The following is a 27,740-nucleotide window of genomic DNA, read 5'->3' as shown; positions in this document are numbered from 1 at the left end:
TGAACAGTGACTGACGTTACATTGGAGCGCACGCAGTCGAAATGACGCCTGCAACAGAGCACAGCTAGGTGCTTTCAACAGGGGACACAGGCGTTCAAAAAGGCCTCGATTTAAAAACTTCACGTCTCCTTTCTGTCCTTCGGTGTTTACTTTGATCCGCGTACGCCAAAGCACTCAATGCTGCAAGTAATAGAGTCGTGTATACGTACCTTTCGAAGCAATTGAAAGTGTGTAGGTTTCGCTCGATGCCCACGAGTACAGAGTGCGACGAACGCCAATCACGCCGGCTGGCAAGGCTGGCCGGGTCGCGCAACACACAGTCGTTGACACAGACACAGTGGTGACAGTGGCGAAACCGACGCCCGCCCGCTGCGCGCTGCGCACTGCGCATGCTCGTCTTGGCGGCTCGCCAGCACGCCGGCGATGCCGGCATCGCGCCGGGCCAGCCGGGCTCGCTCCCTTCGAAGTTCGAACAGTTCGAAGTCCAAACTGTGGTCCAAATTGCTTGCGCGCGCGCGCGCGCGCGTGTTGGCGATGGAAACTGTCTTCTCGAGAAACGAGGCTGTAACGTATCGTTTGATGGCGCAAGTGCACGTATTTTTCACGTCGTTTTTTGGACAGTGTGTGAATCTCGCGAAACAGGCGACGAAAAGTGGTGGGTGAAATGTGCTCGCATGTCGTCGTGGATTTTGTGTACCACGTAGGATTACCCAGAAAGGTGGGTCAATATCGATAAATGTGCGCGTAAGAAGCAACTACATGCACGTGACCTGTCAAACCTATTCACCCTCATTATTTTATCGTGCGAACCGACATTGTCACGTATCGCGTTCGATTTCGGTCCCAACACCGGTAACTGGTATATCGTGTCATGATGTATTTCTCACCGTCGGTAACTTCGTATTGATATCGTATTCGATGTGGTGGTCGTGTCCCAACACCGACAGTTTCTTGTTGTATTGCGATGGTGTGTTGCAACATCGAATTGTATCCCGGTACGTTTGGTTTATCGTTTGGCGATCAACTTTTGTTGCATTACAACTGCAATAAACATTTGTTGGAAAACAATCACTCCAATGAGCACGTCGTTATTGGGCTTTCTCATTAAAAGGTAGGTCGCGGCGGGTGTTCCGGCTAGTTATTCTGAATGGTTTGGTGGTTGTCTAGTTTCAAGCGCGCGAGGCTGTGTGTACTGTGTGCCGTACTAACAGCTGTACATACTTGCACTGTCGATCAATGTTAATGTGTTCGCAACGCAGAACGTTTATGTTATGTGTGTATCCACACCCAATATATTTTTCGCGTATTGCCGTGTGGATATGCCAACGTAATGCATGTTGGTAACTTGGTACCCCCGTTCTGAGATATATGCACGCGATATCATATTGTATTCTCCTTTGGTCCCGTGATCGACGACCAATATTTGTATATCGCGTGGCCGTACAGTATGTCCATGTCGGTCACCAATATGCACGCGATGTCGTATTCTATTCCAATAACCGTGTAGTATATCGGGGTATTGTGCTCCGATATCGTGTTGTATACCAATAACCGCAAGTTATATCGGGATATTGTGCTCCAATATCCTGTTGTATACCAATAACCGCATACTATATCGGGATATTGTGCTCCGATAAGAATTCCCATCGTGCGTATTGGGTTAATCGGATAACAATAAGTTTTTATTGGTTTCCATCATCTTCATTGGAATACAATATTTCCAATAAGCCGAGTTCATATTGGCCTTTTTCAATAGGGACCTGCTAAACGAGTGGTAACTTTAGTGTGATACTACTCTTCTCATCCGGTCAAAGTATTACTAAAAATGACACATTTAGTGGTTTTCGATAACACTCAGCAACTTTCTAGCTGGAACCATATGTCTATTTCCAGTAATTAAAAATTTAATTATTTTTTTTATTAATTAGCTGGCTAATTATTATATTTTCAAAAATTCCTGACATCCTTCGTGGCTGGTAGTTTGTTCCCGAAGTGTTTTTTTTTTCTCTTTCCAACGCCCCAATTCTTAGGATGTTCGAAAGTCTTCGCAAATTTCACAGATTTTCATTTCAAGGCTGCCCTATTCTCCATAGCACCATCTATTTTCTTCTTTTACCCTGTATGATATATTGCAGCTATGGCTTGTGCTCAAAGTGCATGCGGATCCATATACGGCACATACCTCCGCCTTGTATGCTAAGCTAGTAGTGCCATCTATCGGTGGTGTTTTGCACTGAGAGCCGCATAGTTTCGGCTTTTCAACCTTCCGTGCAGGTTGGTTTGTTCTTTCGAAGTCATCGCACATACGGTACGTTCTTGACATGCGACTTCATTGAGTAATTCAGAAGTTGTTTCTAATCTGTTTAGCATACCCTAGACTCACGGACCTCATATTTTGTTGGGAAGACATTCTTTTAGGTTTGTGCCAGATGTGACACAACAAGCAGTCTGCTGTAGTGACGGTCAATATTGTAATTGAAGTATGTACGTGGTTTACGCTTCTTAGACCAATGGATTATCGCAAAGCGTATGGCAAAGGACTACCTGGAAATGGATGTGAAAACGAGGAAAGAGAGCTCTCTGATGATGACGACGTGCCACCAGGAAAATAGACTGTACCCTTGCATGACCTCTCATCATCTGAGGCAGAGTCTGTCGATGATCCTGAGCTCCTGCCAGCCTCAAGCATTAAAAAGCAGAAGTCTAACACCCCAACTTGGGGAAAAAAATTACACCATCTTCCCGAGGGGAACCATGGGGTGATGCGGACCATCGCGGATCGTTATTAATGGTGTTAGCACGCGAACGCCGTTAGCACGCGAAGTGCGCGCAGCTGGTAGAGAGAGTAAGCAGAGAGAGTAACGAGCAGCTGTTGGAGAGAGGGAAGAAGGAGAGTTGAGCATGCGTTGTGTGAGTGCGGACTACGACACCGCGGGACATAGACCCGAGCAAGAGATGCTCCGCATCTAAAAAATCGTCTTCTATGATCCTGACGCCGAGAAATTTTCTGGTGATACCAAACTTCCACGAGGCGCTCCACGAGAAGTTACAGAAACCGAGACATCTCTTCAATACTTCCGATATTTGATTAGACCTGAGATTGTGGAGCACGTGGTCGGTCAGACAAACCTGTACTCAGTGTAGTATGAGCTAAACAAGACAGTGTAACTGGAGCAGAACTCGAACAGTTCCTTGGAATAATTCTCTTAATGTCCATTGTTAAGCTCTCAGGGACGAGACTTGATTGAAGCAGTCAATATCGGACAGCACGCTATCTCGGATATTTTATCGTGCAACCGTTGGGAGAAGCTCATGCGTTTCCTCTATGTCAACGACAATACCACAAGTTTCCCCATTGGTGACCCATCTCACTACAAGCTGCAAAAAATCAGACCACTTCTGGTCATGCTGAACGCGCGGCTGTACTTAATTCCAAAAGAGGGATATCTTATTATTATATTAGCAAACAATGCCGACGAAATCAAGATCATCAATTAAACAGTATAACGCCAAAATCCGCAAAAGTGGGGATGTAAAGCATTTGTACTGAGTGGAATACCCGGATTCAGCCATGACACTAAGGTGTTTTCTGGCACTCAGAACAACACCGTAATGGTTGGATGTTCAGACCTCGGCGCTAGCAGCAACGTAGTCTTGAGATTGTGCACCACACAGTTCCTCTACAAACAAACCACAAATTATTTTTGACAACTGCTTCAGGAGGGTGCCACTTTGTCCAAATCACCAAGAAGGCCTTGCTTCCTTCTTGAGGAAGTGAGGGCAAACAGATTACCTGGGTGCAACCTACCGAAAGAAGCAGAGCTGAAAGCCAACGAACGCGGCAGCATGAATATAGGAGTTTCAACAGTCGACAATTCCAATGTGTGTGTCGTGGCGTGGTGTGACAAAAAGGCGATGACCACGTTTTCTACCTATGTTGGAAGTGACCCAGTGGTTAAAGCTGAGAGGTATGACAGAAGAAAGGAAAACACCCTATGGTCCCGTGACCGCAGTCGGTGAAAGTATTCATCAGCAACGTGTGGGGTAAGGATCTTCTGGACCTAACGCAAGGGCTTTACAGAAATCAATTGAGATAAAAGAAATGGTATCTCAAGATATTTCCGATGTGCTTGATTTGGCAGTAGTAATCTCTTGGCCCAAACGAAGGCGAAGGAATGGAAAAGGAATGCCGCTCGCTGACTTCAAGTCTGTAGCTGAAAGTCTCTGCAAAGCTGGAAAGCCTGCCGAGAGGAAACGAGGCCGATCGAGCAAGGAAGTCAAGGCTCAACTCATCAAGAAAAGGAGACGTTGCCCTGCAGCTGCAGTACCTTCGCAGGACGATCGCCTCGACAAGGCGGACCACTTTCCCCCTCTGGATGCAGACGCGGGCAAGATGCAAGTTTCCAAGTTGCCAGTCAAACTCCTTCGTGTCATGCCAATAATGTAATGTTCTTCTCTGCTTGAACAAATAGATGAACTGTTTCTTGAAGTTTCACACGTCTTAAATTTGTATCTATGTTTTGACACAAATCATTTAATAAATGTTTTTTTTTGTAAGCAATAAATAATATTTAATATATTGCCACAATTAGTATGGTCGAAATAGGTTGAATAAAATGTAATCGTGGTATCAATAAAAATTACATCTACTGCACACTGTGCCATAGATATAACAAACCTAATTTAAAAAAAAAATCTCGCGTGTTTGTATTTTTTGTTTAATATTTTAAGTTATATTTTTACTTTCACCAACTGTATGAAACGTATATTTCTTAGAAAGGGTTATATACGTAAAGACAGGGGATGGGACAACACAACACAGCACATCCCCTGTCTTTATGTATATAACTCTTTCTAAACTTACTTCATTACCAATGCGCTAACCAACAAGTATATTTTTCTATTCGACGCAAAAAAGTCATTCGGTAAAGGTTTACCTAACTCCCGAACGAAGTGAAATGAAGGTCAACGCTCCGATTTGGTTGAAAAAGCACCTATGCTTTTTCATGTTCATGTTCAGTCTTATATAAGCCTTGTTTGCTCATCTTTGATTTAAATAAAAAAACAAATGCGCTGAAAAGAGAATAAAATGATATACTCACGGTAATGAATATATTTGGTGATCGTTTTTTGGGGAAGGTTTTATTTAAATTATTATAATCAGAGTGTCCCGATTAATGTAAATCATTATTTAAATCAATAATTAATTCTCAATTTACATCATCTCGAGTTTTCTGCTCCCCTCTAATTCGAATTCAGTTTTGTAGCGCTTCTCACCCGGGCAAGTAATGTCGAGTACCGGGCTGTTCACGCATGCGCAGCGTCTGATACTTACCCCCAGCTGCGCTTGCTCTGAACGCGCTCCGCCACCGAGCGTCCAAAGATGGTAGCCTGGAGATGGCGATTATTGGAATGATCCATAGCGCACCAACCAACGTGTTGCATCGCACAAAGCCTCTCATGCTTAATTTCTGTTGCTCCGCTATGTTCCGTTGGGGTATTTCATGGCACGCAAGATGTAGATATCATCAAGCACGTAGAACGTCCCCATGCAATAGTGTCGCAGGCTTAGAGCTGTTGAGAGTATGAATGCAGCCTTATTGACTATGTCAATTCGGTAAAATATCTAGGTATGCACTTCGACGGGGATTTCTCTTGGTGCACCCACATGTCAAATTTATCAGTGAATCAACCAATCCGAACTTTATTGTGTCTCAAACAGCTTTAGGGCCTTATGAGGGTTACACTTGCACAAACTGAGACGGCACTAAAATTTACATTCTACACAGCAATTCTTAGCATAAAAGTGTTCTTGAACTTTCCAAAGGAAGTAAAAAGGTCAACATCAGGGATAGAAAACTTATCGTGCGTGAGCATGATCCGTGTCAGCGGAGGAGTCAATTCTAAGTAAGAAGAATAAAAAAAGGCGTTCATAATATTTTTTTTTTGCTGTGGGACATGAATTGTCTCACAGCAACTCACTAGCATCTGAGAATCAACGACAGCATTAAGCGACCATAAAAACACCAAGTCGCGACCTAGTCATCTGGCCGAAAGAGGCGATCGACCAAGGGTGTCCAAAAGAAGCTCATAATTATAGAAAAGACAGTCCAATCTGCCGATCGTAGACAATTATCACAAGTCGTCTCTTCATACACTCCAACCTGGATTCTTTCCTCCTTTTATCCCCGCATCCCCTTCCCCACCTCAGAGCAGCCAACCGAGGCAGACCACCTTGGTTAACGTCTGTTTTCTCCTCCTGCCCTTACCTTCTTCTTCCAACCTGAATGACATATGCAAAGCTCCTCATGTAAAGAATTAAGGACCTTTCATGCCCTCTCTACAATATAAATCTGCTTATGCCATTCGTCGTTTGAAAAACTAAAGATACCAGCTCTTGCGTGTAGTTACCTGCGTAACGATATAACGATCTTTTGTGGTTGTTCTTCGTTTCTGTGTGCCAGGGTCAACTCTCTCTCTTAAAAAGTTACTTTGAAAAGCATGGCGTTTTGTAGACGTGAAATGTCAAGTAATGTATATTTACGCACTTAATCTGCCATAACGTTTTGTACTTTTTAGAGGAAAGGTCATAACTAAACTTTGCTGTAACTCTCATTTTAAAACGCCGCACATCGCTAGCGGCCACTGAAACCTTCTATTCGATATGATGTTCCGCAAATCAGAACAAATAAGGCGAACGTACTCGCATGTATTATGTTCCACGTGTTTGCAATGCCTCCCCAGTCAACTTTGTTTCTATCTAGACAGAAGCCCAGGAAATCGTTAAAAAATTGAAAGCAGCAAGATGTATTTTTTAAGTACATTATTTTTATTCTCCTCACTAACTGATTTGCATCGAATGTATTGTGTTTTTTTTTTATAGTTTTGCATAGTCTTTTTGTGGTAATTTTCAATCTACCGAATTTTCGCCACCTGAGGAAGGAGGCACAAACGCCCTTAAGGCTTCCGCAAGCTCGTTATTCTATTGTATATTAAGAATTATATTGCAAATAAGACTGCTATATCTTATTATATTTTTATTGTATCCAATTGCATCGTAACATAGTACTAACATTGAAGTTTTAACTATGAGTGAGTTCATTAGCAAGAACATGTAATCTTCTGAAATACATAGAAACAAAAATACAAACGCCCGTTCATACAAACACAGTGATTCCTCTTTATTTCAAGACATGAGAATGCAATGGTCTGGGTGTCCTTGAATGTACATAATATGATTTCAATTTATCCACCGATGGCGGGCGGAACTTGCTTGGCCCACCCACGAATCCTTTTGGCCCATTTTCCGATGCCGTACTCCGAAGCGTCGTCGCCGTCGAGTGCCACGTCTAGTGTCTTGCCCTCCTCGAGTGCGACGGCCAGTTTCCCCAGTACAGCGCCAATCTCCTTCAGGTCCTTGGGGCTTAAATCTTCAGCATCGTCTCCGTCACCGTCCTCGGCAGTGTAAAAGCGCCCCCTTCGCTGTAGCCACTTGCCGATCTTCTCGAGTGCGATACCAACGGGTTTTTTCCAGCGGTAGCTATCAATGCCATCTGAAAGTAATATTGTTCGGCAGGCCGCCAGTTAAGTACAGACCAAAGGTTTATGAATAATTAGTCAAAACTCCAGCTACGCCCTACACAGAAGAGTTACCAAGTGGACTCGATCTGTACGGTGTTTTACTGATGCAGCGAAACTGAATGACGCAGTCGAAATTAACTCACACATATTAGACCGTAGCAGGGTGATTTCATTTTAAATCGTGCAGGAAATTTTGATAGGTCCTCAAGAATTCTTGAACAAATATATGTTGGTGGAAAATGTGCGACTAGAACAAAACGTCAAAGTAGAACTGCAGAAATTATTTTGTTGATAAGTTTTGGCCTTCGAAAAGGCAGAAGTTGGGTCTTCTGAATTATGCAGTTTCCACTAGGTACACATTCTGGAGTCCCACAGCGTTTACACTATCTTTTAAACAAAAATTATAACTTTTTTACTGGTTTAATACTCAGTGCATTTTTATTTTATCTTATACACAAACATTATTGAATCTCGCACTTTTGACAATAATGAGCCACTTTGAATCGAGCTTGCTTTCGATACACATTTATTTAAGTGCTAAGAGACACATCAAATGAAAGTTTTATCTAAGCCGATTTAAAAATCAGAATATTGATAACTTAAGTATAGTTTGTATAAATATACCACTTTAAACATGATAAGAACAACTAAAAGTACAAATTACAACTTCAATATAAGAAAAAACGCAATTTTTATTTTTTCAGTTTTTTTATATGAAAATGATTCTATGTGCTCTTATAAATCTTATAACATGTATTTTGTATATAAGGTATCGTCATATCAGGATGTGCGTTTGAAAAGAAGACCTTTGAAGAAGATATTTGTACCTCTTTTCTGCGACGCATATCTTTGTTATTTTTGTTTTTGACTTAAATATTTATTATTTCTGTAACATGATCGTAGTCTGTAATGGTTCTTCAGTCCACACACAGTTCGACAAAACTTTTACATCAATACCACTCATAGCATAATATGGTAAGAGGTTCCCCCTCACGTTAAGTTGCTTAGAAACTGCATAAGTCGAAATTTTTAATAATGTTTAAGCGTTGTCATGCAAGAATAACAAGCACATATAGGACGCTTTTAAAGGGTATCCGTGAGTTAATAGAGCACTCGTGGGAACAAAAACAATATCTAAAAGCGACGGCCCGCGGAGCGTCAATAACCGTGCCTGCATTTTTTTTCTTTATTCAAACAACTTTCTTTATACGATAACTAATATAGGCTTGTTGAAACATCCCGATCTCCGTCGTTACTATTGCCACTTTTATGTTTGCAAAACGAAATATCCGTTAGAGCTCTTGTAGAATGATATGAGCTTAAACCATTAGTTCTGAAAGCAACGCGCCGCTTCGCCGCTTGCTTTCTTGTTTCTTCAATATGTGTGTGTTTCGTAATTTAGCCTTTTTGTTTTTATTTGTTTTTAGATAGAAGTACCTTCAAAGTTTTTGTTTTGGCTATTTGTCTTCGACGGAAAGTAGGAACAGAAGGAAAATTAGCAAGCCGAGCGGCACATAGACATTCCGCCATCTTTTTTACCTCTTGGAGTGTTTTGATCCCCTTCTTAGATAGCTGTTGTGATTGTTTACTAGAAACATTAGAAACGACTATCATGTGACGGGTCGTACACGTGATAGAAAAGACGAAGCTATAGAAAACCTGTTATCATCAGGAGGTGCTACGACAGCAGAAGCTCATGCTCCGCAACCTTCGAGAGTGGCAGACTTTCTGAACCGTTTTCCTTCGCTGGCAGGTACTATGCTTCCCGCATATCGGGCATTTAATCTCACTTTGTTAGACACAGTCAACCAAAGTTGAGAGAGGGAGCAAGTACTTTTTGCCTGACAGCAAGTTTAAACGTTGGCAACCAAGAATTCAGTCTTGAACACATTGAAAGATTTTGCCTGTGTGCTAACGTAACTAAAGACTGCGTTCTGCTGACCTGTAAGGTGTGTCCAAAACATATGGTTTAACACTAGAATTGTCGCCAATAAACGCAGACGAACAAATCGAAGTAGCTCTTTGGGAATCTAGCGAACTGATAAAGAAACAGATTGGTAGTAACGCATTTCGCAATGAGCTCAGAAAGTGTGAAACAAAACACTTCCCCCATTCTTTCATTCGACATACTCAGCGGTTTGCTCTAAGCTCAAAAAAATGCATTTCAAGACTCATGCTATTTTGATTTTGGGGAAAACTGTAGCGTAGTTCTTCCGCGAGCGGGGCAATACTTTCATTAGGAGGGATTTATTGTGTATATTTTCACCTGCGTCGCTACAACGAGCGCAAAATCCACAGCTTAGAAGTTGTGAGAGACGACATCGCGCAGAATACGGCACACGCATTGTTCGCTCTGCGCAAAGTTGACGAGTGGCTGGAAGAAAACATTTCGATATTTACAGAAATTATCCACAACTCCTACGTAGAGGCTAGTCATTTCAAAACTAGGTTTTTAATGTACTAAATGGCGAAAATACAAGAGGTGACACAATTAATTTCTTAAGCTACGGGACACAGCAAAAGTACGTGTAATGGCGTGGGGACAGTCCTCAAGTGCCAATCCCCTTCCAGAACATCACGTCATCAAAACTGGAAAAATTTGGAAGTGGTGATGATTTTTCTCGTGTAGTGGCCCCGAAAGCGCCTAGAATTGTACTCCTCAAAAGCGAAGCAGCAGGCATCGCTTAATACGGCGACACATTAAGAAAGAATGGGATTGGCTACTTCTGGATGGAGTTTGGCTACTTCTGGATGGAGGCTCAAAATAGAGACGGGTCTTTCGGCGTTGTGATAAGAAATAAAAAAGTGAATCCACAAGAGTAAGGTTAGCCACATTTAAAATGACATTTTCTTTTAACACTATAAATGTTACTGTGAGCTTATCATACTAAAACTTCGATGTATATTTATGAATTTCCCACGTTTATCTCTATAATCTCTGACAGCCTCAAATAACAAAAAGTCAAGAAGTTTTTTCAAGCCTCGCCAGCATACATAGAAATGCGGTCAGATGAAAGAAGCAAAATTTCGCACTCGGCCCGCTAGGCTTCTGAAAATAATTTACCTCGCCCCTTCATTGCATGACAAAGTTTTGTGAAACTTAATTTTTATGTTGTTAAATAGAAAAAAAGACGTTTCAATAAGTTTATTTAAATAAAAGTTGTGGATCTTAAGATTTGATGTAAACTGGACATGTGTATGCATTTCTTTTTTTTAATTATGTCATACCAGTATTCCCCAGTTTTACTAAATGTTACTTAATGTATATCGCTAATACTATGGCCACCGTTAAACGCATATAAATATATATATATATATATATAATTACGTAACAGGCTTGGCCATGGCCAATATCGTTTTATTTTTGAATGGAAGTAAAAATATACTTTTTAAACGCATTGCTTAATATGCCGAAACCATATATGTCAAAGAAATGTTAATGCATCTATAAAACACATAAAAAGCTTTATATATATAAAAATAAAAATAATATTACATTACATTTTGTATTTTTAGCATTCAATTGATGTTTACAGTGTTGTTTATCCCATTTAAACTACACCTAAATCAACAGATTCGTGAATTGGCTTAGATCCAAGGTTTCATTTCATATGTATTTACATGATTTAAGTAATAGTAGATGGAAAGCTAGATCGATTCAAACGCTGCCTATTATGATGAAAAGTGCAAGATTCACTAATTTTTATTTTATACAATAAAATAGGAAAAACAGACTTCCAGAGTACTTAAACCTTCTATAGGAAGAGATAAAGAAGTAAAAAAGTATCAAGTTAAAAAAGTGGAAATATTTCGACACTCCAAGTGGTGTCGCTCGTGGAAACTGCAAAGATCACAAGACTGCAAAAATATTTTTTCTAAAAGTATCTTAGTTATAATTCGCAGTTCGATTCTAGCCCTATATTTTACATCAACATTTTTTTGTTTTTTTAGGACCCATAATTTTTTTGCACGATTTGAGATGAAATTACCCAGTAATTGAATTGGCAGCTGTCTATCGAATGCAGTTCACGACATCACTATTAATAATACCTCTCCCATTTAATTTAGTAGAAACTTTATTTATCAATGAAATAGTCATGTTTAAGTTAAAGGCATTCGAAAGGCATTTCGGTGATGAAATTAATTTTTCAATGTCATTAGGAAATATAGGCCAACTTGATATACACGCCAATTGCTAGAGTTCTTGAACTTCATTTAAAATATTTGAATAAAAACGTTTTTGTCGACGTTAACAAATGTTAGATATGACACTTTAACATTTGATAATATAAGCGACGAACAATTTTTGCAAAACTTAGTTGTAAAAGCGCTTGCTTTTCTTGTAGCTTTCTCTCTAAATTTGGTTGCTGAAATCTGTTCGTCATGAATTTTAAAAGTAAGTCCAAAAGCATTTATTGCGTTTTGCGCAAATTAGTAATATATCTGGTAAATTTTCAATACGCAAAAGAAGCTATTCAAGCCCGTAACTTAAAAATCGAAGCATATAAACCTATATTTTATGTACAAATGAGATATTAAAACACTATATTTTTATTTTATTTTTTTATGTACGTCAACTAAATATGTATTACATCTGTTTTCTGGTACTTCAGTAGTTTGTATTACAACTAGAAAATACAAAATAAGGTATTTGATTTTCACCTTAGACGTTATGCCTTGTGCTTGTACGATCATTTACCACACACAATTTCACATTCTGGGGTATTCTAGGGCTATTTTGCATCTGCTAATTACTTTGCTGTAGAACCACAGCCTATCTTTAACTATCTCACGCGTATTAAAGTGTAATGCTAACTCACCTTCCTCCTGCGCGTTCACAGGCTCACTGAAATTATAAAATGCTCATTAGTTTTTGCGGAAGAAAACTACGTGGCTCATTAAAATATACAAATATTAAGCTATTCAAATATTAAAAGAAATGCAAGTCTACTCACGCCACCCGGCCATCTGCGAAAGTAACACAAAAAAGTATCCGTAAGTAATGTAAAAGCATAAATTACTTTTAGCATTAGAGAGACTTGCTGTGTTATTCACAGATGACGGCCGCAATGGCCAGAAGAAGCACGGGCACGAAGATTTGCATGGTGGCTGTATTAGGAAGTCCTCGATGAATTCAACATCAAATGAAACATCACAAGTATTGCCTTTTACATCCGAGTTATGTAACTATGTAATCGTTTTAAAATGATTACCTACAACAGCAAATGTCGTGTGCTACTTATCATTGGTAAGATATCCTTAAATGGTGAGTACGAACTAAACCTGCCTTATGCATCTGTCGAAGTTTGTAGGATGGCGTATTCACAGAGACTAAAATGTGTATTGAGAGCAACGTTCTTGACTGGAGATGAATGTTTTGATAAATATAACTGCTCAGGTCTAAAAACTAACGGTGTGCTAGTGCGCATTACCTCGCATTATATAATGAACAAGTTAACTCTAACCGGCTGCTTAGGCGACGCGATGTTGTAGTTGAGCCTATGTAGGATATTTCTACCGACTTCTTTTGTTGACCCTCTTCAGTAGAATTTTGGATTCAATATATTTTGGCAGCTGTGATATTTGTTGTCGTGTACTCTTTTTACTTAATAGATAAATGATTACCCTCGTTCTCAAAAATTATTCTTGAACCTACATATTTAAATCTATACCGAGACAGTCAATATTTAAACACCGTACATATTATTATCAGACTCCGGTAAAAGATTTATTGCGTAGATAATAATATTAAGAACACTTCTTTGGCAGGTGAACAATAACCAAAATTATGTAGAATTCTATCAAACTTCTTTGCGCAATAAAGTCACCCGTGAAGATTTTCATGAATGTTCTTATTTTAAAAAAAGGGGCTGCAACGCACCAAAATATTCTTAAATTCACTGTTATGTATAATGAAAAGAATTGAAGAGAACGCACGAAAATAATGCAGCTTCTTTAAATGTTGTTTCAAAACGGTATATTGAAATCGAGATTTCGACTCACCTGAAATAAGGACTTAGACACTGTTGTGTATACGTTCTGCTTGGTGAGTTTCCTTTATACCCTTAAATCCGAGTAAAATAGTAAATGGAAAATCCAACATCTAGATAAGTTATCACTCGGCAGATACCATAGCTACCTAAAAGTTTTTTTGTTTGTTTTTCCGTCTGCCCGCATATCAGGAGATGACTCTTCTTATCTTTAACATGTATGTCTCTCCACTTTTTGTATTGGAAATACCAGCAACTGAGACAATTTGTTGTGAAAACCCAAAGCCGGGCATGAACTATAGAACTACAGACGTACAAATGCACGTGAGTACCCAGGAGTTGCAGGCGAGACCGATAAAATCATTCTGTAATGGAAATTCTTGTCTGATGCCAGATTGCTTACACGACGGAGCACGATAAACTGTTGTATCAATGCTTCTGTCAACCGCCCATATCGCTGGTTAAATACTAAATTGCCTTCACATTGGCATATATACACGCAGAAGATATTTATAAATGCATATATTACAGAGGTATTTTCGAATTGGTTTAATACTGAAATGTTTAAGACATAGATATAACTAAAATGTAAGTAGTTTACTAATAACTGAAATCAACAAAATTTACATAAAACTGAAACGTTTGAAATGTACGTTATATAGTAACACTGAATTAACATTCAAATATTCTTAGATGCGCCATGTTGAAATTGCTTGTGTACACGTTCTTCGCGTAGCTATAGATGTACTAGATCGTTATCAGCAGTGAACTGGATACTTTATTGGCTTTCATAAAACTCTAACTTAAGCCAATGTTGCTAGCTTTCCTTTCTTATAACAAGTGTTCGCAATTGTTTTCCTAATATTCACTCTATATTGTTCTACCACTCAAGAATACACTATCTATGGAACAAGATGTTTCAATATTGTATGACTGCGAATAAGCAGAATATTTTTATTCGTGCGCTGTGCTCATTTCAGGCTCTTTAGATGTAGCAAACCTGCGTTGGATATGGGTCTATTAAAACAAGGGCCTACTAGGCAATGCAGGGCAAAAACATAATTAAACAAATTGGGCAATTTGTCTCAATATAAGCAAAGTGTTTTTATACTCCTAATGATACAACTAATATTAAAGGCAGGTTCAATTGGTTGGTTCGTATTTTTATTAGGCATCAATAACAATACATCAAAATTTTGTACTAGACGCTAGCCATATACTAGGTGTAGTAATAATACTAGTAATGCATCCGGTATAGGAATGTATAGCAGTACCTTATGTACGTTTCAACGTTTTTATAATACTACAGAATTAATACAACAGAATTCTCGTCCAAAATGTAAACTTTTGAACGAGAGTATATGCTGCCGTTCTTCCTTTCGTTTAGATGTTACTTCACCCCTTGGAACGCGTTATCTGCATAGCGTACTGAATAGAGTAGTAAACCAAACGAAAAACGAGAACTCAGTTACGAAAATGCGCGGAGGTCTGCAACGCCGTCCATGATGTATCTATGTTTTATTGTTTTTTCTTTAGTACAAACGTTACTACAGACGTGAATCTGTATACCTCAAAGCTGGCTCCATACCATATTTCGTTTCCAATCGCAGCTGACGCTACAAGCTGGCGCAGCCAACTGAGCAACGCCAAATGTTTGCAGTCACCACGCTCCTCGTCTTTGTGCGTTTGACATCGTGGAATAATCCGGTGAAGCGTAATGAATGCGCTGTCATCCTGCGCTTTCTTGTTTGTGATTGGTCTAGCCCGTGATGGCAACACCACAAAGACACCAAGCGCCGTGACGTTGCACTTTTGGGCCGGATTGATTGGAACAATCGGATTGTAGCATCAACCTCGGTCGGCTTTAATGTAAGGTGTGTCTCTACCTCCCCCCCCCCCCCCCCAAAAAAAAAAAAATGAAGTTTTCTCTTTATCCGCGAAGTGAAACTATGCATGGCCGAACGCTCATTCGCCGCCGAAATGTAGCGCTGGCAGTCCGAACCAGACGCCAAATTTTCAGCATGAGCACATATATCTTCATCCAAGGATACAAGTCATTTTCCGAAAATTTCAACGTGAAATAGGGCCCATTTTTTTCTGTTTTCGGTTGCCGGCTCGAAATAGGGCTCCATGTAATCGAGAATTCTATTTGCCGATATGTTCTCAAAATAATTCTAAGAAAATCACTTAGTGCTAATAAATAAAGAATTGGTTATTGCGATCATAAATGAGTTGCTTAAATTTGCAAACAAAATAACTAAAAATCTTGTAGAGTTTATTTTTTTTCTTGCCGGAAGGGCCGGGGGGGGGGGGGCGGCGAAGGGACAGTGTATAGAGTGTTGTCCCGCTAAGCGTTGCCTGTAGTGAAGATACCAGTCGGAAGCAGGGGTGTATCTTAATGTCTATCCTCCCTAAAACATGAATATTTCAAGCTCATGTTCAGTGAGGAGGCGAGCGAGCACGCGACCTATGTAGAGTTGCTTGCTCTTTTCTCTTGTTTTATTAGACCGCTTATTTCTTATACACGTATTATAATAAAAATAGAAAATTCAGTTAAAACCTTAATAATTATGAGTAATCCTCAAATGTACCGTTGATAAAGGGCAATGTGACTAATAAATATTCAATAAACAAGGCGCTTAACCTTCGGGTCTAACGATTATTTGCTGTCTGTGAAGCACAGGCATGAGTATTGCGAGCCTCTTGTTGCCGGCATAATCTAGGCACTTCATTTTAGTTAGAAACATTAAGGGCTAATATTTTGTTGAGTATATATATATATATATGTATATATAAAATCTCAATGCTGCATAGACAGTATCACGTAGTTTATTCACCTTATTATTTATGCACTCACTTCCCTATTACTTATCGAACTGATAGAAGTAGTGAGCATGTGCGCGGTTTTTCCGACTTTATTAGACCGGGTATTGTCCCAAGAAGTAACCGAATTGATACGTGTATCGGAGTTTTTGTGATAGGAAGTAGGCGAATGCTGCATCCTCCGAAAGGTCTTCATTCTAAAGATAATGTACCCATGATCTATAGAGATATCCGACGGATTGTTTCTGCTGGTCCTTAAGCGGTGCGACTGCATGTATATATAAGGAAAGAAAAGTTGTACATGATCAGTGCCATCTCCAACAATCCCGAGGTAAGTCGTTTCACATGCAAGACTATTTTCTCTTTAAAAGGTTGAACCTGCAACTGTTGATTTAAAAGTGCAGCATATGATTTTATTGACTTAAGAATCAAAAACTTTCCAACTATCTTTTGAAATATGTAAATGAATGCACAAATTTTTCTCCTCCAACGGTCTAACTAACAGCTGTAAATATATATATATATATTTGTTAAGATGGAGTCGAGTAGACAGAGCGAGATGTCATATTTTAAATTACCTTCTTCAATGTTGAGCTCAACCTCCCTTTTTATTTGATATACCTGGAACACTGTATTTTGTAAAGATAATAGATTGATGGGCTTCTCCCACCACAGGTGAGACCGAAGCGCGCATTTCTACTGATATCTGCCTTTGCGTAAACACCGCGTTTAACTTAAGAATCACCACCTTTTGCTCATAAGAACCCACTTTTTTGGCAGCGGCATCAAAATGAGGTACTCTACCCCACTCCTGTTACTTGCTTTTTCAGCTTTGGCATGTGAGTAATAATGCTAACACTCAACTTTTTAACCCTTTTTCACAATGATCACAAAGCACACCTCACAAAACGCTTCTTAAGAATGGTTTCTAACAAAATCAAATAAAGTATTTGCTTTAGCGCGCCCTAGGATTTACAAACATTATTTAAATCATCTGCGCAGATACGGGAACTACAGCTCTCTCTCTCATGGAATCAGATTTTGCTACTCTAAGAGATTTGCGCTATTATCAACACCTGTTTCTTAAATAACAACATATCGATCTACCTACACTCACTTTTTTCTGTAAACTACTATGTTGTAGCTTAAATATTTATGTTTAATGAAATTCTTTGCGGTAGACCTCTTATCAGTGAATATTCGTTACCAGAAGAAATACCAAATACATTATTGAAATAATCTAAACTTATTCGTTTCTTTTCCTTCCTTCATTTAACTTAATATGCTTCCGACTCCGGTTACTATACTAACCAACAACGTCTCAAGAACTCCGTATATCAACATAAGTGTGCATCTTTAGTTTGTATTGTGATATATAATATTAAGGCTGTTGAAAACAGCTGTACGCTCAATGCAGGTGAACTTTTTACTTAGTACAATATTTCACGTTTTTGCTTCCTTTCTTAATTTTAATTTACATGCTTACCGTTTTATTTAAAACTAACAGGCGCATTGTTTGGAAAACCTTGCTAACTCCTTTGATTTGAAATAAAATAATACCGTCGAAGTGCCAACATAACAATCATTAAGATTATTGCATTTTCTTTCTTCTTTTTGTTGTTGCAGATGCTGCCTCTGTGTAAGTATAGCGAAATTATATATCAGAACGTCTTACGCACAATTCGGAAGTGCAACTAAATTAAATTTGGCAAAACGGGGAATTCTATGTGATTATATTCCTTTTTCAGCGAAAAGGTGAAAGAAACCGACAAGAACTCTGTCACTGAAGAAGGTAAGAACCCATCTCTGCTTGTCCGAAATGAAGCACGGGCAGAGTTCTTTATTTGTACATTGCGTTTTAATCAATTGTAGATTAAGATAACATTGAAAGTGGTGGTAGTTATTTTACAGTATTATGGTGTAAATAATCTGATATATGTGCCATGAAGGAATCACCAGGTATTTATAACTATTATACTATTGTAGCGAAGATTAACGCACATATGCTTTACCTATGTGAATACGTTACTGAGCGGCACATATACTAGTCGGTATAAGTAAGGAACACTAAACGAGTCATTTATCAAAAAACTGAGTTAGGCAAGGCTATCTGTGAATGTAAACATTCGGGATAATTGCCGAACGTAAGTTGTTTGGTAACGCGCAATTACTTTAATCAACAGTTCTTTCTTCTTTTTTTTTCAACAAGACACACATTTACATTTTCCTAATCCCTCATATGTTTAATTGATATATGAAACATCTCGTACATATGAGCAAAATAACTTCGGCGTTATAACTTGGACAGAAGCGATCTAATGCTAGTTTCGGCAACGTCCTTTCTATCAGTTTAAGAGTAAAATGATCCGTCTCATTTCTTAAACGATACGCACATTGTCGTTAACAATGTTATTAAAAAGACTGGCATATATACAGAAAAAATAACCGTGTTCGGATCCACATGTTTATTCATTCTTATTTGTACAGTCTTGAAAACTGCTTCGCACTGTTGCGGAGCCGGAATAAAATGCCGAGCAAATTAATGTATTTACTGTACGCCTACCAAAACATAGCGAGACCGCATCTTCTTGCCTAGTGAATTCCCCTACCTTAGGTTTCATAACGTAGGTAGAAGGAATGGATATCGACTTGCACGCAATGAAAGTCCATTATTATCCTCGTTCATTTGTAGCTAGCAGCATGGGAAAACCCTATTTCGACAAAGGACAAAAAGAAGCGCACAGTCACAGCGCAGTGTTTGTTCACTTATTGTATCTTGTCCTTCGCCAAGTTGTGATATTCCCACCTTAAATGATGTTAAACAAGCTCGCCCAGTTTTCTGCATTGTTGAATTTAATTTAGCTTGATTTTAGTAGTCTAACTACTAGCTGAAAAAATATTAGGGCAAATATTATTCCGTTTAGAGCTGCTTATGTGGAATATGTTTTTAAGCTACTTATTTGAAATAATATTTGATTTTAACCCTTGTTTTTAGATGATGAATATGCGTGGAGAGTAAGAGTGGGAAAAACGCTTGAGAAAGTAGGGAGATGGCTACAAGGCAAAGACTCGGCTGTGACTGAGGAAGAAGAGAAGGAGTTCGCATTGCTGAATGCTGAGCTGAAAGAACTGGCGGCCGGCGTGGCCGAGGAAGTTGCCCAAGAAACAGGAAGTGTTGATGAATACGACGACGAAGCAGCTGCTTACGGCTGGGCGAAGTGGAGGAACAAGATTACCGGTGCAGCCAAGAAGGTCGCCAAGGCTGTTATAATCAACAAGGTCGGCGGCATTGTCGCCGGTGGACTCGGCTAGTTACACATGACACTGTATACTAGTGCGCCTTCGGGCATGTATTTTTGCAACAAAATAAATTAGTAAAAAAGTTTGAATCACTTTTTGTTGTGATATTAACTTGATGCAGTGTTATTTCAACAAAACATTTTTTAACGTCACCTTCACAAAGCAGCTAGGCGCATATTTTGAACAATTCCTGAATTCTAAACTACATTTTTAGCGTAACCTATATCAGAGATGGTCTGTTGTGAGATACTTTTTATCAGGGTGTCGAACCGAACCCGAACCCGAACCCGAATCCGAATCCAAACCGAAAACGGGATCAAAATCTTTATTTTTGACCGAACTGGAACAAACCCGAAACCGAAATCGAACGCTTCATATTGAACCCGAACCGGAACGAAACCATAATTTGATGTGGCGGTTACCGGTTCAACGAAAACGGTTCAGGGCCAATTGTGTCAATAATTGGTCTAAATAATAAGAGTTGCAGGCGTATATTTTTCTTATGTTGCCAAGACTAACCCTACATACTGTGAGATATTTCTACATTTCGTTTTTATTGCATACGTAATAAAAAAATACATCATCGTCGGGAGAGCTTCAACTTTCCTTTGTTTCTTGGATCGGCCCTGGAGGCGTGGTAGCAGCGGCGGCGATTTCAAAGCACCGCTTGGCCGCTTGGCTAAGAAATGTCCAAGTGTCGGAGCGGAATGCGACCGCGAATGTTTAACCTCAGGATGGACCGCAGTTGCAGTCGAGGAGCCATTTAGCCAATCGAGCACCGAGAGCGCACCACGTGACCTTCCGCTTGAGTGCAGCGACAGCCTGGAGGAAGGGGGGACAAGTACCGAGCTCGCCCCCCCCCCCCCCCCCCGAAATCTTTCATTTTACTTGGACCTCCTCTCCCCCCCCCCCCCCCCCCCCGAAACAAAATCCTGACTACGTGCCTGGCCTTGCCACATTAGTGGTGTCTTTTGCGCAGGTCACTGAGCAGAGTTTTCATATCTGCTTGAAGAGCGAGTATCAACGTTGTATTGGGCTGGGGGGTCTATTGCAAGCATCTCGAGCTCAGAAAAGGCTGCAGGAAGTGCTCGGTCAATGGTCAAAGGCCGAGTTAGGAACCGGTTCGACCGGTTCGCGCTTATCAAAACCGGTAACCGGAGTGATATTATGTGCGCTACCCTAAACCGGAACCGAACCGTAACAAAATACAATGCTACTGAACCCGAACCCGAACCGAACCGAAATAATGACCGGTTCGACACCCTGCTTTTTATTTATTTTATATTATGCTGAACTATAAAATATAAAATCTGTAAGTTTTTATTTGGTTAATTGTTTATGTATAGATATACAGTTGTTGAGTTTTCTTTATTTGTAAACTGCTGGTGTGAGTATAGCTCGCAGATAAGAGGAATCGATAGAGTTCAATTAAGTCACAAAAAACTTTTTTTTTGGAAAAATGATTTAGTAAAAATAAAAAAGTTCTCCCAACATTTTTTTTGCAAGGCTTATTCTTAGCGGAAGAGGGACAAGCTAGTCGCGACCTGTCACACATTTGTAAATATTTCGTGGAAAATAATAAAAAAGTCAACTTAATAAAATTCATTTTTGGCCACAAAAAGTCTCGCAGGAACCCCTGCTGTGAAATATTGGGTAAATGTTTGAACACACGATGCGCGCAGAGTCGCACGAGTTGGCTATGTTACTTTTGCATTTATGAAGTTGCAGTTTGTTTAATATTAAACAATTCAGTATATGTTTTCCGCTAGCTTTTTGTCGTTAATATGGGACCTTTCAGACACTTTCGATGAACTCTTTTTTAAAAGGTTCAATCTCTATGCTAATTTTGTATATGCAGCTTGAATCACGACGTAAACATCGGGACAACAGAAATGCCCCCCCCCCCCCCTCTTTGTGAGATTACGGTAATACCCCAAACTCCCAAAATGTTAATTAAAAGAAACCCGTTGTTGTCTTACAAATATTCCGCATGCGAGCAAAAGAAGGGAAGAATGGTGGTATGCTGCTTCTCAGGTCCTGGTACCACATTGAGCGAAAAATATTGTAAAAACAGGGGGTTGAAAGGGGTAAAAATTAAATAAAAGCTTGTACTGCCGGGATGTACATTGGAAAATAGAAGTATCTCCTTCCATCAAACAGTCCTTTGTGCATGATAGGAAAATCCATGGTTTATTCAACAGAAGTACTGAGAAGGTGACGGTTGGGTATTTTGTGACAAGCTAAAAAAAAGGTTTTCTCCATTAAGATATCGCGAGTCTTTTGTTCGCTGGTCATATATGTGCATAAAGATAACGCTTTAATGTATGGCAACACCAAGCGTTCGTGACGCAGATAATGAAACTTTATCGGGGGAAGTCCGGACGCCTGTTTCTTTTCTCCAGCATAAACGACTGTGCATAAATTTGAGACGTCCTGTTTCAAGCAAACCACTTTTGTGCAGGAAATATTCCAGGTGAGTGCTGCATTGAGCGGTTGTGCTAAATATCTAACCTAAACCAACAGTTTTATTAAAAGTATTATTATTGACTTAGTGGCCAGAACAGACTGTAATATGTTTCGGCGCTTTATTGATATATTAAAATTTGTATGCCTTCACCTAAACAAGCTCATAATATTGGCGCAGTTATGCTGTTTCGTTATACAGTAAAGGAAATGCTTTAAAATCTTAAAAAATGTTACATCCTTATAGAAACGCAACATGGAGGAGAAGCAAAACATGACGACTGAAGAAACTCAGAGCTCGATGATAGGATTTTTCAATTTCAGAAGTAAATACAGTTGCTTTTATGCTTTTATTGGTTCTTTATATTGTTTTGAACCTGTCCCTCATGCTTTAATAGAAAGCCTCAAAATATACTAAAAAAAAATCAAAATATTGACAGCCTTAAAACTTTGGACGTTTAACTTCATTCCTATTAGTTGTTAGTAGAAGTATCTTACGTTCACTCATATTTTATTCTTTACTGATTCAGACACGCCAAGATGAAGCTGTCTCTCCCACTGTTGCTGCTAGCTTTTTCGGTACTGGCATGTGAGTGTTTTGTTTTAAGGCAACTTTAAATACACATTTTAATTTTGTCTTTTATTCGTCTCTTCGTGAAAGGGTATCATACTAATATTATTGGAGAACGCTAGACTAGGTTAATCACAGGGTCCCCGAAATATGATTTCAGTGGTACTTTGAAGGCCTCTAATTTATTAATCCCTCTGCTCGTTCACAGCACACATGAACGTAAAAGACGCGACGGTATGAAGTGTGTGCTTTGAAAAATAAAGTACGATGTAATATAGTGTTAAAATGTACTTTATAATTTCTAGAAGGCAACCGTGTACACTATGTGGCAGATCAAGGGCTTGTAGGTTATTTTCACAGATATATTAATTTGATAAAATACGCATGACCTCAGCGCGAAATTCCGTTCTTAGTTTTTGACAAATGCTAATCAAACTTAAAGCGTTAGAAACTAATTGTATATTCAACACTAAATCTCCTTAAATTCTTGAGAGCTATTACATTTGGAAACACTAAAGACTTGCTTAAAATTAAAAATTAAACTAAGTTTACGTCCTCCGGTTTTCAAAATTTATATTTCTTATTTTTAATGCATGACATATATTTTATTTTCAACTCCCACAAAGTAACACTTCCGTTTACATATGCGAGATACATATGGAGAGTATGTGTCGCTTACAATGTTTTTCTTCCTCTTTTATGCCGAACAGTTGGTGCCATAATGTAAGTCCAAGCGTTTTCTGTATTGATCACTTAATGCTGTTTTGATATCAAAATTAACCTTGCTGTTCTGACATACATTTTATATTTATGTTACAGCGAAAAAGTTGAAGATCGTGACACAAACCGTGTAACTGAAGAAGGTGCGTAAACGGTCGAATGCTTTCGTAACAAGGTCGTGATACATGCACAATTGTCTCAGGATAAAGCGCAACTGAATTATATTTAAACAAGCAGTGAAAGCTACACTAGTGAGGTTTGTGCAGGTCAGTTATACGGAAGCGGGACAGTATTGGGGCTAACTGTAAAAGTCAGTCGGGAAATTAACTAAACTATTGTTACTAATGCATACTTTTTTTAAAAACAAGCCCAGGGTTCTCATTAAAAACGTGCTGAGCGTCGTCGCCAACCACTAAATCAATTGGTATTAGAAAGACTTGGAACACGTGGAAAGCCCGGTGGAGCGCTAATGATACCAATCCTGGAGCAGGAGCAAGTTTACCAGAGCGATAACACGCCCGCGCGGTTTTTCCGTCTTATCAGTGCACCAACCTCTTTTCCCTTGCAGGAATGGTAACTTTATCACATTACTAAGATTCTCACGCGCACAAGTCTATTTAAATATACTCAATTAGTGATTCTCTATGACGCGCAGGAAATACATAATTCGCAGTATATGGTTGATTTTCACTAACTAAAATATTAATTTAAAAACAAACGGTTTTCGCTCTCGAATTATTGTGACAGTTAGCCCCTATATATTGCGTCCCACTGATTGTGAAACTCAGCTGTGAAACCGCATTATTGTAGCTTTCACTTTTTGCACAAGTTTGTTAAGCTTTAAAAAAAATCATTCTGATAGATTCGTTATTATTTTATTATTTATTCTTCTAGTGCAAGTGAGTTATACCGCCGGGAGACAGTATAGGGTTTAATTGTAACAATCAGTCGGCTAATTAACTAAAATATTGTAATTTACACTTTATTATAAAAAGGAAACACATGGCTTATTCAGAACCTTGCTCAGTATCATCTAAAACCAATAAATCAATCGATATTGGAGAGACTTGGAGCACGTGGAAAGCACAGTGGAGTACTTCTGTTATCATTCTTGGAGCAGGAGCAAAGCTACTGGTACGATAACACGCCCTCGCGCTTTTTCCTTCTCTTATCATAACTCCAGCCATGTGCCCTTGCCCGAATGGTAACTTTATCACACTACTGCGCTTCTCGCGTGCTCAGTCTATTCAAATATACTCATTTGGTGATTCTTGATGACGCTCAGGACATTTATAATTTGCAGACTATGATTGATCTTGAAAAACTAAGAAGTTAATTAATAAACTTTAGTTTAATATAACAATTATCTTGACATTAGCCCTGCGTGTTATGCCACTCTGACCGTAAAACTCACCTGAACAAACCGCATTATTGTAGCTTTTACTTTTCTAAACATGTCTGTCAAGCTTAAAAGAAAACATTCCGTATATTCGCAATTCTTTTGATTTGTTTTACCTTCGAGTGCTAGAATGATTTATTAAATTTATGCCTCGATCGAGGTGTTCTAACTTACTTCAATGTATCTAAAAATGTGCGGTACACAACTTGTTTTATATCTAAATTTAAACAAAATATTCTGAGATTGTGGAGCTAGGTCTATTACGGTATATTTACAAAGCAAAGTGTATCGTTCACTCAAAAACGGCTGTAGTAATAGAATTAAAATGTTCATATTTTGTAAGGAGCATAATGCTACAATGTTAACTTTAAACGAAAGTAATCAACAACATACGCTTTTGTTATTTTCTTGTTCATTATTTATTTATTGAATATAAAATATTATCTAGTCCAATCGTGTATGGAAGTGGCGAACAAGATTAGTGCATTGCTTGTGTGCTTGCGTCATTATTGAATTTCTTACAGTTTTGAAACTTACAATCGAACCAACTTTGGAGACTTTATAAATAATTCAACAGTAGACAAAAAAAGAAAGAAGTGCAAATTGTTTAGCTATCTGCTGAATAATGTTTTTTGTTCCATATATTATATGTATAATAAATATTGTCAGAGGTGGTGACAAAAAAAAAACAATAAAAAAGCAGGAAGAAATAAATGTTTAATATGGAACTTGTGCCAAAAATCAAAGGGTACAAACTATAATAACAGAGCGTCGCGGGCGTCGAACCCGGCGAAACCGCAGGATCGAGGGCTGGGGGGCGAGACTGGCTCCGGCATGCCACGGGGAGCTCCTTTTGTTCACGTGTGGGCTTCTGGAACATTTGGCCTAGAACATTCTGCTCGCAGAACATAAGTAACTAGATCGGACGGAAGGTTCTCAAACTTATGAGAACGCCACGTAGAAAGAATTAGTAAAAGAAGATTCCGCTCCCTGGAATCGAACCCAGATCCTTCGCGCAAGAGTCAAGCACGCTAACCACTCGGCCACGCACGCGCTCGCTCCGCAGCGCGCGTGGCAATAATATAGGTATTACTATTAATATTACAGGAACTATATCACGGTAAATAGCGTGATTGCTGGCTTAGTTGTGAACGGCTAACGATGCATACGATTTTATAATCTGTAATAAACATAAACCTAAAGTGGTTATGTTTAAGGCAGGGGTTTGAGATATAAATTCATATATAATTTATTCGAAAACAGCAAGTCTCATTTGAGAATCCACATTCTACGTCCTTAGATGCTTACGTGTCCTTTGCAAGTCGAGATCTGTGCTGCGACCGAAATGACACTTTTCTGCTTTACGTTGAGATTTGTTCAATACAAAATTTTCGTGTGTTGCAGCAATGGTTTTTAGACTCGCTCATTGCCCTGAATTTAAATAAAGGTTTTGCGGCGGAATATTAAACAGTGACAAGTGTTGTGTTGTAGCCATTGACAGCTTATAAAAATGCAGAGCATAGCGAGTTCAGAACATTTGAATTTTTGTTCAGCTGCTAGAGATTTCCGGAACAGCCGGTAAGAGTGCCGTAGGACAAATTCGAAACAAGTAGCGTAAACATAATAATACTAATACGTAATAATAATAAAACTCTTCTTCTTAAGCTGTTGGTAATTATCGTGCACAATCATGCTTTATCAAGAAGCGAATATAAAACGTACTATTTGCGATCGTGCTTCTCCTTGACGTGCAGGTGAGGAAGACCTCTGGAAGCAGGACGTGGGCAGAGACCTCGAGAAAGTCGGTCAGTGGCTACAGGGAAGATACGCAGCAAAGACCGAAGAAGAGCGCGAAGAGCTCGAAACGCTGAATGCTCGTCTGAAGGAACTGGCGGCAGACGTTGCCGAAGAAGTCTACGGAAAGGACAGGCACGAAGGCGACGGAGAAGCTGCCGCTTATGGATGGGGCAAATGGAGGAGGAGGATCACCGGAGCTTTCAAGAAGGTCGCTCAGGCCGTCGTGATCAACAAAGTAGCCGGTGCCGTCGGCGGTGCCATCGGCTAAGTTTGAGATGGTGGGACGGCAGGCATTTTTGCTTCCCTAAAAGATTTGACGGCGTCAAAAATAAATTGATTCGATGCAAACACTGACTCATGGGTATTTTGCGGGTAGTGGGGCGGCATTTTAATTATTTCTTCAGTGAATAACAAGGCTACTGTTGCTAATAACTTCAGAAATACAGGAAGTGGCTTAATCTGCTTCCGCGTTTAGCCTTGTGATTCCCTCCTCAGCGTTCTTATTTGCAAATTCGGCTGCACCATTAGCTACAGTGTGATAGCAAGATGTTTTGAAAAACGCCATGCCTTGAGTTTCTTAAAATATCAGTGACTATAAAAAAAAGAACAAAACAAAATAAACTTCCCGACTTTGGTGATTGCATTTTAAGTAAAGTTTCGGAAATAGAAATAGTTAAGTGACTTGAAAGATTATAAATTGCGTTAGAATTGTAGAAACGAGGTCTCTTCTTGCGATCGTCTTAAAGCTGTACTCATACCATAAACTGAAAACGAGTCTCAGCAATGAAAATTCGCAAGTGTAGACATTTTCCTTTTTTTTTTTTTACAGAATTCTAGAGGGGCATTTATTAAGCACGTAACCAGCATAATTTAAAAAGAAATTTTAAAATTACCTTCGGGAGTTTTTACTCTTATATGAGCACCGAAGGAATTGGATATAAAACCTTATCGACTTACGAGAGTACATTAAACACATTTTGTGTAGATGTAAAGATGCAAAAACTAGGCATCTGAAAGGCCTGTGTTTTTTCAGCTTAGGCACCGCAGGATTTTCCCTACATCATGCAGAAGAGTTATACTTATCACGTGTACCCGA

At 39.2% G+C, this 27,740-nt stretch overlaps 3 protein-coding genes across 3 annotated transcripts in view; 2 read left to right on the top strand and 1 right to left on the bottom strand.

Moving 5' to 3' along the window:
• The window catches only part of LOC115328019, a 58,794-nt gene extending 45,179 nt beyond the window's left edge, over positions 1-13,615 (bottom strand). The window contains exons 1-3 of the mRNA XM_040498479.2: positions 13,585-13,615; positions 12,637-12,690; positions 12,537-12,549 (exon numbers count right to left, since the gene is read on the bottom strand). Coding sequence (XP_040354413.1) covers positions 12,537-12,549; positions 12,637-12,685 — 62 coding nt within the window. The 5' untranslated portion in view covers positions 12,686-12,690; positions 13,585-13,615. The remainder of the gene's footprint in view (positions 1-12,536; positions 12,550-12,636; positions 12,691-13,584) is intronic.
• Positions 13,616-16,669: 3,054 nt separating this feature from the next.
• On the top strand, positions 16,670-19,783 carry LOC120850137. Its single transcript, XM_040222530.2, has 5 exons — positions 16,670-16,725; positions 17,175-17,233; positions 18,021-18,033; positions 18,143-18,186; positions 19,390-19,783. The coding sequence occupies exons 2-5, from the start codon at positions 17,185-17,187 to the stop codon at positions 19,704-19,706; spliced, it is 423 nt and encodes a 140-aa protein (XP_040078464.1). The 5' UTR covers positions 16,670-16,725; positions 17,175-17,184; the 3' UTR covers positions 19,707-19,783.
• Positions 19,784-22,682: 2,899 nt separating this feature from the next.
• Positions 22,683-26,992, top strand: LOC115327964. Its single transcript, XM_040222532.1, has 4 exons — positions 22,683-22,746; positions 23,439-23,451; positions 23,548-23,591; positions 26,602-26,992. Exons 1-4 carry the CDS (start codon positions 22,698-22,700, stop codon positions 26,910-26,912), a joined length of 417 nt encoding a protein of 138 aa, XP_040078466.1. The 5' UTR covers positions 22,683-22,697; the 3' UTR covers positions 26,913-26,992.
• Positions 26,993-27,740: the final 748 nt, after the last annotated feature.

This window comes from Ixodes scapularis, unplaced genomic scaffold, assembly GCF_016920785.2.
Source record: "Ixodes scapularis isolate PalLabHiFi unplaced genomic scaffold, ASM1692078v2 PGA_scaffold5__190_contigs__length_132052651, whole genome shotgun sequence".
NCBI classification, from domain to species: Eukaryota; Metazoa; Arthropoda; class Arachnida; order Ixodida; family Ixodidae; genus Ixodes; species Ixodes scapularis.
Note: the sequence above shows the minus strand (reverse complement) of the source record. Positions and strands in the feature narration are given on the sequence as shown.

Bases quoted from the DNA above. Each gene is read 5' to 3' on its own strand.
- LOC120850137 (XM_040222530.2), top strand. From the start codon at position 17,185: ATGAGGTACTCTACCCCACTCCTGTTACTTGCTTTTTCAGCTTTGGCA. The intron at 18,187-19,389 runs GTAAGAACCCAT...CCTTGTTTTTAG, and splicing joins GAACTCTGTCACTGAAGAAG to ATGATGAATATGCGTGGAGA.
- LOC115327964 (XM_040222532.1), top strand. From the start codon at position 22,698: ATGAAGCTGTCTCTCCCACTGTTGCTGCTAGCTTTTTCGGTACTGGCA. The intron at 23,592-26,601 runs GTGCGTAAACGG...CTTGACGTGCAG, and splicing joins AAACCGTGTAACTGAAGAAG to GTGAGGAAGACCTCTGGAAG.